General features: G+C 37.1%; 1 protein-coding gene across 1 annotated transcript in view; it reads right to left on the reverse strand.

The window, feature by feature from the left end:
* The window catches only part of LOC127442986 (cAMP-dependent protein kinase catalytic subunit beta-like), a 35,553-nt gene that overhangs the window by 15,062 nt on the left and 5,703 nt on the right, over positions 1–14,788 (reverse strand). Inside the window, exons 2-6 of the mRNA XM_051701460.1 lie at positions 13,281–13,342; positions 10,810–10,938; positions 10,372–10,470; positions 10,185–10,267; positions 1,864–1,990 (exon numbers count right to left, since the gene is read on the reverse strand). Of these exons, the coding sequence (XP_051557420.1) occupies positions 1,864–1,990; positions 10,185–10,267; positions 10,372–10,470; positions 10,810–10,938; positions 13,281–13,342 (500 nt within the window). The remainder of the gene's footprint in view (positions 1–1,863; positions 1,991–10,184; positions 10,268–10,371; positions 10,471–10,809; positions 10,939–13,280; positions 13,343–14,788) is intronic.

Consider the following 14,788-nt stretch of genomic DNA (forward strand, 5'->3'; position numbering starts at 1 on the left):
GCATAGCGAAGTCCTTCATTTGGAATGGTAAGCATCCTAGATTGCATTTTAATAAGTTACATAGGCTGATTGACAAAGGTGGGCTAGGCCTACCCAAGATTTTGTTTTATTATTATGCATTCGGTCTCAGACATTTGGCTCATTGGTCGCTTCTGCCTGAGAGAGCCCCACCCTGGTTTTGTATCGAAAAGGTAGCTCTTGCCCCTCTTGCCTCTGCATAGCCTTTCGATCAAATTAATCGGAGAAGTCACACCCCGTTATTTTGCATTTACACTCGATATGGACAAAAGTGTCCAGAGTGTTTAATTCAGATATTTATTTAAACGTAGCCTCGAGCATATGGCAGAACCCTAAACTATGCATTAATAAGTCCCCTTTCTGTTGGTTAGAGTGGATTGTGAGGGGGGTTAATACACTCGGTGACCTAAATGAGAGTGGAGTATTGAGACCTTTTGAAAATTTGGTGCAAAATTTTGGGATTCCCAGATCTCAATTTTATAAGTATTTACAGATGCGGCACCTACTCTGCACTGTTTTTGGGAGTGGCACGCACCCTCCTAGTGCGGCAGATACTCTGGGAGTGGTGATTACAGCTTTTGGAAAATGTCATGAGGCATCAGTGTATTACTCCCTGCTAATTCAGAGTCTGGGGGACGGAGCTTTAAATTCCCTCAAAAGATTATGGGAGGAAGATTTAAATTTGCTTTTGGAGGAGGGAGTGTGGGCTAGGATTCTTAAAAACATCAAGTCTGCATCTAGAGATGCAAGGGTGCGCCTTATGCAATTTAAGATTCTACATAGATTTTATTGGACCCCTTCTAAATTGTATAGACTTGGTCTTAAGGACACACCCACCTGCTGGCGATGCCATTTAGAAGATGGAGACACCGCCCATGTTTTTTGGGGGTGTCGTAAGATACAGGAGTTCTGGTTGAGGGTCCAGAATTTTATGGCCGACGTATTGGATACTCGGATCTCCTTTTGCCCCAGGCTCTGTATTTTGGGTGACGGGGCGGTCATTGATGTAGGAGATAAGTACATGAAGAATTGGATCCTGGCCGGTGTTATGGTGGGCAGACAGGTTATCCTTAGAGGATGGAAGTCAGCTGGAGCCCCCTCGTTTCGTGAGTGGTGTGAGGAGATGGGCAGGGTGGCAGCTTGGGAAGAGTTGTCATATAGAAGGCTAGGCAACATGGATATGTTCATAAGGAGGTGGGGCAGCTATTTGGCCTTTTTGGAGGGCTCTCGGGGAGGGACAGTGGAGGGAGACGTGTTGTTTTAAATGTGTATGTTGTAGCCATTTTGTTTTTGCACATATACTTTTTTGAAATGTATTTCTAAATATTTTCTTCTATTTTATTGTTTGTTTGTGTGTCTTTGTCAATTGTATTTGACCACTGGGGTATCTGTTTGTGTTGGGTGGTGGGGTGGGGTGGTTAATGTTCGGGAGGAAGGGTTGTAAATAATATGATTCCAAATTTTCTGTAATTTTTATATATATATATATATATTTTTTTTATATGTTAAATGGAATCAATAAAACTTTTAATAACAATAATAAATAAACATAATAAAAAAAAAGACAGGATTCACAAGTCAAAGTTTTTTTTTTCTGAGAACGACCCATTGGACTGCAGTTGTTCCTATTACATTCAGCTGAAACACATATAATAATGCTAGGTAGTATCAGGCTAATTCTGAGTTATATAAAGCATCAAGAATGGATTTTTCTTAGATGTCTAGAGGAGTCCTCTAATCTGATCACAAAAGCAGCAATTCAAAATTGCTGATATTTAGTATGACAGCACTGAGATGCTTCACTATTATTATAATATTTTCTGCTCCTGTATTCCTTCAGGTTACCTGTATATACCCATGCTGATCAATAAGCAGGTTCTCTGGCTTCAGGTCTCTGTAGATGAGGTCTAGTGAGTGGAGGTACTCAAAGGTCAGGACAATCTGTGCTGCATAAAACCGTGCATGCGGTTCACTGTGGGCCAAAAAAAAAAAAAAAAAAAAAAAAAAAAAAAAATCACAAGAGACAGTTAGATGAAACAAGACACACAACCCACAAATGTGTTTACCATACTACATAAATTCTAAATCATTTTAGAAATTAACCAGGGTACATTCAGTCTCAAAATGGTGTGCACCGTTTTGCTACGGTTTCCGGGTTGAACGACATGTTTCCTTGAAATGGTGTGCAATGGGCTTTGAAGTACGTTTTCTCTCGTCTGGTGGGTGTGTCAGAGGTGTTACTCAATCAGCAGCAACGTATATATAAACCTCGCCCTATTAAAAAGGCAGTGCGCACAATGGATCCGATTAAAGTCCTTTACAAATGTGTCCACTGCAGCTTGGTGTATGCAACAATTGAAGACATTAGAAGAAATGTTTGCCTTGTCATCCTGAAATGCGAGGCAAATGTTGGATCACCATAATTAGGAACCACAGATTCCACATATCCCCTCACTCGATTGGGATGTTCTCTGCTATTCTGGACGGCAAGGGCAGTGACTGTAACATCGAGTGTATTTTGTAGTATTAAACACGTATTTAAACCGATTTCATCAGGCTCCGAAGATTCTTCGAAAAGAACGCAAAGAATGGCTTTCTCAGCTGCCATGGTTGCAATGCTTGCGTAACACAACAGGGTGTTCAACGCACCACTGTTTCCTTTTAAATAAACGTTTTGCTACGTTTTGTCAGGGCTTGGGCAAAAAAATACTATTTTTTATTAATGCTGCACTACGGGACTTGGGGCTCTCTAGCGACATCTGTGCTGGAAAGCTAAAATTTTAAGCAACTTGCGGAGGAACATTTTACGTCAGTTTTCATCAATGATCTTATGTGCGGAATTTATGGTTTGAGGATACCTGGATATTGCCCTGTGATCATCACTCTGAGATATATACCTGTCAATCCGGTGTCATGATGTGCTATTTTCATGTTGATATGTTATTCGTTTAAACATTAAAGGTGCACAGAGTAATTTTTCCCTCATTTTAAGTTTTATTCCTAGAGTCCCCCAGCCACTGGGGGTTGCGTCAAGAAGGGCATCCTGCGTAAAACCTGTGCCAAGACAAATATGCGGATCATGGATGGTCTGCTGTGGCGACCCCAATGGGAGCAGCCGAAAGAAGAAAAAAAGTTTTATTCATAAAGAAATGAATTGCAATTGACCACTCACATGAGATGAACGCTTCAGTTATATCTGCAACTGTATGAAAGTGGTTTTATTATACATGGAGAGGGTCCTCTAAAGGGGGCCGCCATGTTAGGATCACATGAACAGCCAAATACTACTTGCTTGATCTCAGTAACCACTCTATTATTGGACACTTTCTTTCATGGATAAAATGAATCATGGCTGTCTGTAAATAGTGAATTTCTACAATGGCATCGATAACTGAAATCTATTGTGTTTGAATAATGCTGCACACACACCACTAGGGGTGTTCCCTAAATGGCATTTTTGGATACTTGAAGGGCATGCCACTCGAAAGGTCATTCTAAACAAAAGAAGTTTTTTCATAAAGGGCCCTTTCAGAAAACTTTTAGTGAAAGCTACATGTAACTGTAATGCTATGTTCCCTTCAGAGTGCCCACATCAAGAACTTTGTCTTTCGTAGTGAGTAGGATATAGGGATGATCACTTTAGATTGGAATTTATCCTAGGTGTCAGTGTCCAAGACGATATGCACAAAGAAATTACTGAGAGCACCTTTAATAACAAAAATATTACTTGCTTTAAGGAAGAAACAACATTCATATTTACATATTTTAATATAATTATAATGTTTGTTTTGTACTACACGCAAAATATCCCAAATTTAAGAGGTGAAACTTGTGATACGAGTTCAGTGGAAGACACTTTTTTATTTGTATATTTCAAGCCTCTACAGCTTAAGTGAACAATGCAAGTAAACCAAAATACTACAACAGTAGTTCTATGCACTGCACACAATAAAACTGTAAACTGAAAACACAAAGAGGATTCAATAATGATGGGGATGAAATAGAATTTATGAAACATGAAAATAATATGCAGAGATATGCAACAAAGCAATTACAATCATCAACTTAATCGTTTCTTTGGCAGCAAGGTTATAAAAGAGAGATGGTTACATGCTAAACAAATATGTGCATTACAATGTAGTGAAATCAGTACATAAACATGAGATGAGCATACATTCATGGGAAACTAGTCCTACCTTGTAGTACCTTGTATATATAGTGTATATATTGTCCACTCTGTTTAAACAGACTATAAATGGGCAACGGAAAGTGATAACAACTTTTGCATTTCTGCGACTGGGGTAAAAGAAATGAGAAAACAGCGGCACACACACTTGGTAAACCTCGAAACTGTATCAATGTCATAACATACTCGTACTGTAAGTCATGCATACTACTAAACATGTTTCGGTAACTTCAATGGAAAATGTAGCCTAAAGACATCATGATCGGTAAACACAATATCCCCTGATTAGGGTTGCAACGGTATGAGATTTTCACGGTACGATAACAGTCTCATACTGTAAAAATATCACTGTATATGGTATTACACAATTATTATTATCAGTTACAATGACCCTTAAAGGAGTGAAAACAGGTTTTTTTTTTTTTGTTCAATTGTAATAAAGCATTTGTATTATAATTGAAACTTGAAACATTTATTTATTTTTAAATGGAAGTATGTGTAAAAAAAAAAAAAAAAAGTCTCTCTTTTGAAAATAAAATAAATCGAATAAATAAGAAAGCTAACAAAATTATAATAATAAACCGAATTATAAACATGGTAAAAATAGCATGTAACTATAACATGTTATATAACTAAAGCATGTTAGTTTACATGTTAGCATAGCATGTTAAATTAACTAATAAATGAAAAATAATATAAGCTGTGTGAGCTTTTAAAGTAATGTCCTATGATTATTAACAATTAACATATACTGTAGGTTGCTCCGGTCTGTACCTTTAACTCAGTGGTTCTCAACTGGTTTTGCTTCAGGACCCAGATTTTATGTTGGAAATCAAGTGGCGACCCACCATAGTAAAAGCATAACCTGTATTTAATGTATCCTGGGTCGCATTTCCTTTTATGTTGCATAGTTTTGTTCATTTTTTCTGAGCTTACGGGCATGATGTAAACATGCAAGGACGAATGACGTAAGCCTGCAATTTTGCGCCAAATCCGAAATCTCAAAATAAAAATCATTATTGCAGGCTTACCGTAGTGAATCAGGGTAGGACAGGGTTTTGAACAAAACGTTTTATGTACTTGCTCAATTATGGAATTTTGTGAACTTTTTACAACAAAAAAATCTTCCGTAGTGCAGCTTTATTAGCAAACTTTATTCTTGTTAAAGTTGACTAAAGTGAACCACCATGTTTCAAATGTGGAATAAATTTAGTGTAATTGAACCCTTATTTCTGTACCTGCCTGTTGGTTGTCTTAAGCTTTTACACACTTAACACAAGTATATTTCAATTAAATTAACAGAGGTCGACCGATAATCGGTTTTGCCGATTAATCGGTACCGATAATAGATTTCTGGAACTATTGGTAATTGGCAAAAATCCACACCGATAGTTTTCTCCATTGCGTCTGGTGCTGGAGCGGCTGGGAAGGGTCCGCTGTCGTTATACAGTATGAGAGCGGCCTCTAGAGGCAAAATAAAAACTATCACTTCACTGATGCCTTGTGGTGTTTGACACGTGAGACTACACACTGCATGGAGCTGCACGGATTTAAAACATCAACAACTAAAAGGTATGCATACAGTACACTACAGAACACATTGCCATATCATTATAAATTAATTTGTTGACTAGATGCTGCATTAGTAGAGAACAGCAGTATGTTTGCCGACAAGGCTGAGAGGATGCTAACATTAAAGCTAACCTCAAGCGGTTTGAACAATGTGACAAAAATACACGCAAGTCCTTCCCACATGTTTAAATGTCACAATTGTTACAATCTATTACCATCTATTTGCATTAGTTTATATCCAGCTGGTCACCTTTATGCATTCGTTAGCCAGCTAAGTTGCATATTTAAAGCTAGTGACATGAGAAAGCAAATTAATATCTTCATGCAGCCGAGAGAAACTTATAAACAAATCAGAAACGCATCTGATTTCAATTCAGTTTTTTTATCCTCACTGTAATAAGATGACTTCAGCTCGACTTCACATTCTTTCGCTAAAAAAGGCAAGACACAGCACAACAAATACAGTTTAACAGAAAGCAGGTGTCTCAAGATGTTTTTTTTTATTCTTTGTCAGGAAAGATGTTCAACTTGGAAATGTGTGTCTCAAGATTCTCACGTTCGGTTCCAGTCTGTTGTGTTTCGTCTGTTTGAACAGCCCCTGGCCTGAGCTCACAGTCTGAACCGCTTCACCACCAAGTTCAGCTGAATACCACTGCTATCTGTGAATATTGCAACCCTACATACAGCTGTACTGAATAAAAAAAACATTAAATCGCTGTTATTATGAAGCTGGAGTCTGGACTAATAGGAATCACTGCAAGTGTAACACCATGTGAACTGTCTGTTGAAGTGTTTTCCCCCCTCATTTTACTTTTGACTTAACATTTGAGAATATGGACCAACTAAAACTTTATTTATTTTATGCACATTAGTTGGAAATGAAATGCTCTTTTTTTAACAGCCAGGTTAGGAATGTTCTATGCAATAATGTAATGGTGCTGAATGGCTTATGTTTTTATTGTGCCCTCTTGTGGACTAAGGAAACAACATAAATGTAAAAATCAGCTGACTTTAAAATTAGAAAATTAGTTAATATATATTAATATTTATATCATTTAAAAAAGTACAATACATTTTCATGGTTCAGTCAGTACCATTTATTTTTGTAATAAAGTTCAGCACTATTTTACTTAATTTAATTTACACAATTTTAAAAACTATCGGTTGTTTATTCGGTTATTGGCAGATACTGCCCAACTTAGTTATGGGTATAGGTAAAATCCACTATCGGTCGACCTCTATAAATTAACATTACATTGTCATCCAAAACAGGATGAAGATCATCTATAAAAAAAAACAGTGTGAGCTCACCATCTGAAAGAGATCATACAAATTGTCTACTTTCATTGGATAAAAGGTCTGGGTAATAGTTGCTCTAGCTAAAGATGTAAAGACTTAAGAATGCAAGTAATAAAGACTTGTTTGCATCTGGTAGTTCTTTGTTTGGCGAACAACCTTAGTACAGCAAAAGTGGAAATGTTACATTCTACCTTTGCACACATAGCGGGTTTACATGGCCGTTTTTTACACCAATTATGCTTAAGCCAACAACGTGTGTGTTCATGTAAATGCATTAAACAGCTTTTTCGGTGTACAGTTATGAACCACTTAAGAATAAACCGAGCGACATATTCTTCCAATATCATGTTACATGTAAACACCTTTACCGGCGTTCTTACCGGCTTATCCACCATAAGCATATTTTGTTCGTATGCCTCTTCCCGGTTTAATGTCTAAAGCAGAGAATAACTAGATTATTTCAAATCTCATGTAAACACAGTGTTCTTTACAATTCTTTTTTAAATAAGCTGATTTTTGGGACTTATCATACTGGTGTGCATGTAAACGGGCTCAATGTCAATAAATGAGCAAGGATGCAAGGCAACTATTAATTTATGGCAAAAAATGAACACAAGCAAATTTCCATCAGCCAACAGACAATTATTTTGATGCACAGGGGTGTTTCTCGCAGCCCGGGTGATTTAACATTTTATATATATATATATACACACACATACATACACACACACAACATTAAAACCACCCGCCTAATATTGTGTAGGTCCTCCTTGTGCGATGCTATTCTTCTCACCACAATTTTACAGAGCAGATATCTGAGTTACCGTAGACTCTGTCAGTTCAAACCAGTCTGGCCATTGTCTGCTGACCTCTCTCATCAAGGCGTTTCTGTCCACATAACTGCCGTTCACTGGATATTTTTTGTTTTAGGCACCATTCTGAGTAAACTCCAGAGACTATTGTGCGTGAAAATCCCAGGAGATCAGCAGTTACAGAAATACTCAAACCAGCCCATCTGGCACCAACAATCATGCCACGGTCCAAATCAATGAGATCACTTTTTTCTGATGGTTGATGTGAACATTATCTGAAGCTCCTGACCCGTATCTGAATGATTTTATGCACTGCTGCCACACGACTGTATATATATATATATATATATATATATATATTATAGGTAGATCGATATATTGATTTACAGATTAATCTGTGCAGATAGTTGCTTTTTATTTTTATTTATTTCATTTTTATTTTCTCCCCAATTTGGAATGCCCAATTCCCAATGCACTCTAAGTCCCCGTGGTGGCGGAGGATGAATCTCAGTTGCCTCCCCATCTGAGAACGTCAATCTGCGCATCTTATCACGTGGCTTGTTGAGCACGTTACTGCAGAGACGTAGCGTGTGTGGAGGCTTCATGCTATTCTCCACGGCATCAACGCACAACTCATCACATGCCCCACCGAGAGCGAGAACCACATTATAGCGAACACAAGGAGGTTACCCCATGTGACTCTACCCTCCCTTGCAACCGGGCCAATTTGGTTGCTTAGGAGACCTGGCTGGAGTCACTCAGCACGCCCTGGATTAAAACTCGCGACTCCAGGGGTGGTAGTCAGTGTCAGTACTCACTGAGCTACCCAGGCCCCCGCTAGTTGCTTTTTATAACTATCGGTTAATGGCAAAAATCTATGTTGATAGTTTTTATTCCTTTATAAATAAACCTTATGGTGAAATTATAGGCTATATGTGTTAATACATACATAAAGAGCATTGCAATGGAGCCAAGTCTCTGTCATTTTTTAAATAAATGTCCCTGGTGTATTTCAGGCTTGTTTAAAGATGAAATTCCAACGTTATAAACCAAATCTTAATTTTCTGGTTATTATTGGAATTTTGGTTGCACAATAAACTGCTTTTGGGATTTGATTAATTCTGGACTCTTGTAGCCTCAGTATCTGCATCCGTCATAGTAAGAGAAAACAAATAATTAGTTGATCATTCTATAAATCTTTTTTTTTTTTTTTTTTAACTATCAGCCGATTCATTTTTTTTCTGCATTTTCCACCACATAAGTTATCTGTATCAGCAAAGTCCACTATTGGTCGACATCTAATATCAGCCATTGGTCAAACAAACACACAGTCCTGCCCAAAACTCATGCTATTAGTTGAGTCAATGTTACTGTGTCGGGCTGACCAGGCAACTCAAAACAAACAGATCAATCTTTGAAAGTGCCACAGAGTGACAATGTTTAAAGGTTTTGGGAAAATCAGCCTAAGAATGGTTTACTTATAATTGTCACTACATATTAGGGTGGGATAGGACAAATTGTTTTAACATCGTAAAAATAACACACATTAAACAGCTTTAATTTTAGTTCAGTTCCATTTCATTGCAGTCCATACAGCTGTTTTTGAACACAAATGTAAACACCCCTTAAGAAATGCATCTGATCTGCATCTGGTGGGCATGACCCTGAACCAGCATAACTAATATAAAGAGATGATATGACAACTACAACGACTCAATTAGTCGTTAAGCCAACCTATGGGATCAAAATCCCGTCAAAAGTATTGCGGTCACGGATCCCAAAAAAAATAAGCGTGAATCAAAAAAATAATTAGCGCAAAAATAAATAAAAAGCGCAGATCAAAATAATTAGCGCAGATCAAAAAATAACAAGCATGAATCAAAAATATATATAAACATTTAAAATATGCTGCAAAAAGAATTGCACAACATGATTTTGTTTGCAATTCTGATGACTTTGCTTTAAATTTTCTATTGTTTATATATTTTTGATTCATACTAGTTATTTTTTGATCTGTGCTTATTATTTTGATCTGCGCTTTTTATTTATTTTTGCGCTTATTATTATTTTGATTCACGCTTATTATTTTTGGATCCGTGACCGCAATACTTTTGACGGGATTTTGATCCCATACCAACCACTGACTAGTCGATTATGAAAACACAGTTTCCCTAAAAATGAGTAATCTATCGGAAGTAAGCATCCATCCCATGAGCCGATGTTGATGCAGTTTCACACTAACAATCAGGAGAATTGAATGAATCACTCTGATAGCTTGAACACATCTTCACACTCACCTGAACCTTCCAATTCTTCTAAGATGTGAAAACATCTCTCCTCCTGGTACATACTCCATCACCATATATAAATTGGAGTTATCCTATGAAAATAAATTATATATGAAATTATGTTAAGTATATGTATCAACATATGTTAATTAGAATTAACATTCAGAGACACACAGAGGTAATGACTGTAGGATACCTTGAAGGCATATTCCAATCTGACGAGGAATGGGAAGGATACTGCTTGCAATATTCTCTTCTCATTTAGCGTGTGTTCCACTTGTTTCAACTTCACCACCTTTAAAAAAAGAAATACAATTGTTGAACTGACATACTTACCATTAGAGGGGGAAACAAACAATGGCAATGCCAATTTTGCCATAAAGGAATGCTCTGGGTTAAAATTAACAAGTTAAGCTCAATTAAAAGCATTTGTGACAATGTTGATTACCACAAAATGTTAAGTCTCATCCCTTGTTTATTTAAAAAAGCCAAAATCGCTAGTAGCGCAGAAATCAAACAATTTCTTTAAATAGTTTTTTTTATATATATATATATATTTATTTATTTATTTTTTTTTTTTTTTTGTGGTGTAAATTTCAGACACAGAAGGTTCCAGCTACACTACTCCACCAACCTTTTGTTTGTCCAGAATTTTCATGGCATAGAACTGATCTGTAGCCTTGTGTTTTACCAACATGACTCTCCCGAACGATCCCGTGCCCAGCGTCTTCAATCTGTCAAAGTCATCTAAGCCAGTTGTGCTCTATAGGATACAACAAACATTAAAGAACCTTTCATTTGCTTCATTTTAAGGATATTAGAGTGGTTAGACTTAGGGTTGGGTATTGATACAGATTTCCCTATTCAATTCCAATTCACAAGCTCTAGATTTGATTCCATATCAATTCATATGGATGTATTTCAGTTATAATGTCCATTTTGCTTACAAATGAAAGAAATGATCTCCAAGCCAATGCTGTCAATTATTCAGAGGACCTTCTAACTAGGTACACTACGAAAGATTTTTTACTAATGATATTTTATTCGTTTTTCATCATTTTGTTCACATTTTATTCGATCTTGGGATTTGAGAACTGATATTGTGATTGTTCAAATGAAGATCGCGATGCATCAGAAATTTTATATTTTTACCCAGTCCTAGTTAGACCTTTTACCGCAACTTTCCGTGAAGCTGTGAAAATCTACATGAAATCAAAATAGTCTACCTCTGAAATTACTTTACTTTTTGACTAATTTCACACATTTCTCTTTCTCTTTAACCCCTCCCACCACCTGGCTCCATTCTGGAGTATGTAACACTCACTTTGCACTACGGATGAGCATACTACATATTTTCAAAATTGTCTAGTTGGTGGGTTGGCCGACTTGTCAGACTTATGGAAGCCTAAAATAATTTGGCTGGTTTCCGGTTCACCTCACTGCGATCCAGCTCATTTCATACGAGATGTTTATGTACATAAAGACAGTCTTGTTTTCAACAACAGCTAAATAGAGTGAACAACAGAATGGAACAAAATGCAGATGTTGTGTTTTTTAAACTTCTAAATTGCTTGTGGCCGAGCCACTCACAAAAACAGCATGATATACAAGTCTGAGTGAATGTGTAATGGCTGAGGTGGCTTTAAAAGGGATGAATTTTAATGAGGCAACTGTTCCGAGAATGTTTTACAGTGTCTGTCTAACTGTCCAACAGCTAATGTACAAACATAGTAGCAGATACTGTTTAACAAGAGACGGAGCACTTGTATAAAAATGAATGAGAGAAATAAGAACACCCAATATGGCGGGTGTAGAAAAAGAAGTCCCGCCTTATAGGTAAAAGAGCCAGTCACCTTTTAAATACATACAAGCCCTGTCAGTTAGCTCGAGAGCGTGCACGCACATTAGCTAGCAGCACAAAGGAGCACAATTTATGACACCATTGTTGTCAGATTTTTACTGCTGATTTGAAATATGTTATTTTATTGTAATATTGACCAAACGTTTTGGAGATTTTAGTCTTTTGCCATTCAAGTAGATAATAGCTGTACTTGTATGACCCCATTTCCACCTGGTATTACGATGTGTCTCGGGTGATTTGATCACATGTGGTCAGGTGAGACATGGCTGTTTATACCTGGTCGTTTAAATGGGAGGGTCTCTGTTTCATGATGACATCATTTATAATGTCAGTGTGTTACTGCATGATAATAAAGTGCAGCAAAATCAGAAAAGACACAGAAATCGCAAAAAAATGGCGCACTGTTTCTCCCAGATGCGGCTGAAATTTAATCAAAGCACAAAAGCAACATGTCAAGCAGAATTATCTGTTATTTTAGCAGATTACCTGTATTAAAGGCGCTTCAGGTGTTCGTGCTTGTCATCTGTGTTGATATCAGACACGCCAAAGAAGATCTGTGAAGCTCTCCTGATTGTGTATGTCTCCACTTTTTAAAATGTTCTGATTGGACAATTATTTCCTTTTAAAGCCACTCGCAGCGGTTGATTAACAGGTGAGGGGTGGTGCTTCACTGCTGCCAAGATGCAAACAGGACGGATAAGTGTTTCCACCTCAAATGTGATGTGGACACATGCCTTTTTGACCACATTCGTATGTGGTTTTTGTGATCCGATCACAAAACGTTTTTGACCCCGTTTAGACCTGTATTTAGGGCTGAACACATGCATGTGATCGGATCACCCGAAACACATCATAATACCAAATGGAAACAGGGTATCTGTTGCTTGTATCCATTTTTTTTTTTTTTTTTTACATTTTATGCATTTAGCAGACGCTTTTATCCAAAGCGACTTACAGTCCATTCAGGGTATACATTTTATCAGTTTGTGTGTTCCCTGGGAATCAAACCCATAATCTTGGCATTGCGAGCACCATGCTCTACCAGTTGAGCTACAGGAAGCTGCCCGGGAGCATTCCCAAGATGGCCGCTGAGTGGACTGACTTTCCTTGACTAGTCGACCACCATCCAATCAATTCCTGCTGGATACAATGAAGTCCAGTGCAACATTTTAACTCGTTGACTATCCCGTTGCACTTTTATAGCACTAAAATAGGTTATGAAATCCATTTCATGTTGCGCTCACCTGTGGTGGAGATTCCCATTTTCTCAAGAAATCTTCTTTGGCTTTGGCTAGAAACTCTCTGACTGCAAGAAAATAGAGGAAACAGTTGTAAGTATAAAAACAGATGGTTTAATCAAATGCACTAAAATTTCAGGTCTTTTAATGCATGGGAGTGCTATCAAACATCAAAAGACTGCATGTATCCAGTCAACATAACAAATAAGACTGAATTAAATGAAGGAACATATGTCTAGCTATTACTATTTTCTAGTCATCAAAATCAAGCAAGGGTTGACATGAACATCAGTTGTGAAAAGGTGTTCTTGTGATGCATGCATCTCTTCAGTAATTAATAAACATTGTAGCACGACATTTGCAGTATAAAACAACAAGACAATCCTACATAAAATAAAAAAATTAAAAAAATACCACAGCAGACTTCAGTTGACCGCAGTGATGGAAAAACAATGAGGAAAAAGACAGCTAATCATTAAGAATTTACTGCATCATTTCTTGCAGTGGCGAGACTGTTTTCCGCCACTGTGGTCACCTAAAGTAATTATGATCATACCAAAAGTCTCTATAGATCATCAAGGATTTTCAGGAACATTCACCCACATGGATGAGATGATGGAGAGACAGACAGAGAAAGAGAGAGAGAGAGAGAGAAGTTCTGTCAAACAGACACATCAGTAAAGCTTGTGCAAGACATGACGAAAGTAATCGTCTAAAAAAAATCAACAATGACAGAAAAACAGCAGCTAGACATAGCAAACACAGATAGAAAGAGTTGACGTGTTATGTCAAATAAAACATCACACTAAGACGATTTTTAGAGATGCTTTAGAAGCTTTTGCATGATAACTAGAGACAAAACAGATATTTATGAATATTTTAGCCACAACAGAGTCATCTGTACATGACAAAACAACATAAAATGTATCGTATTGCTTGCAAAAAACTATTTTGGCCATTGTATTGCAATGTAGATTACTATGTTTAATTTCTAACGGCTAGTTTCTGTTGCTCTAACTGGACTGAAGATTTTTTACAACAGCAGATGTCTGCAGGAGGATCCTTCTCACTGTCACATCCTTTTATGGTATGTTCTCCTTCCACAAGTATGTGCAGGCATGGAATGGGCCATTTTGTACAGTATAACTGGTTATAGGCGAAGGCTGGAAGTGTTCAGGCTTTAAAATGAATTTATTTAAATATTAAGTGCAAAAAGTGGTTTAATCTTTTAGTACAGAAAACCAGACTTCTGTCATCATTTACTCATCCATATGGTTTCAAACCAGTATGACTTTCTTTTTAATGTAGAAGACAAAAGATATTAGTCATCTCAGTAACCATTTACTTAAAGGATGTCATAAATGCGAATGGTGATTGAGACCAATTATTTGATCAAACCACGATTATATGAGATAACTGTGATTACTGTGCACTTTAAATTCCAATCACATTTTCCTTTTTAAATAAGGGAATGCAGAAATGCCATTACTGCTGCGCTTTTGCATTTTATATTG

The sequence above is a fragment of the Myxocyprinus asiaticus genome, chromosome 6 (genome assembly GCF_019703515.2).
Source record: "Myxocyprinus asiaticus isolate MX2 ecotype Aquarium Trade chromosome 6, UBuf_Myxa_2, whole genome shotgun sequence".
In the NCBI taxonomy this organism is placed as follows: Eukaryota; Metazoa; Chordata; class Actinopteri; order Cypriniformes; family Catostomidae; genus Myxocyprinus; species Myxocyprinus asiaticus.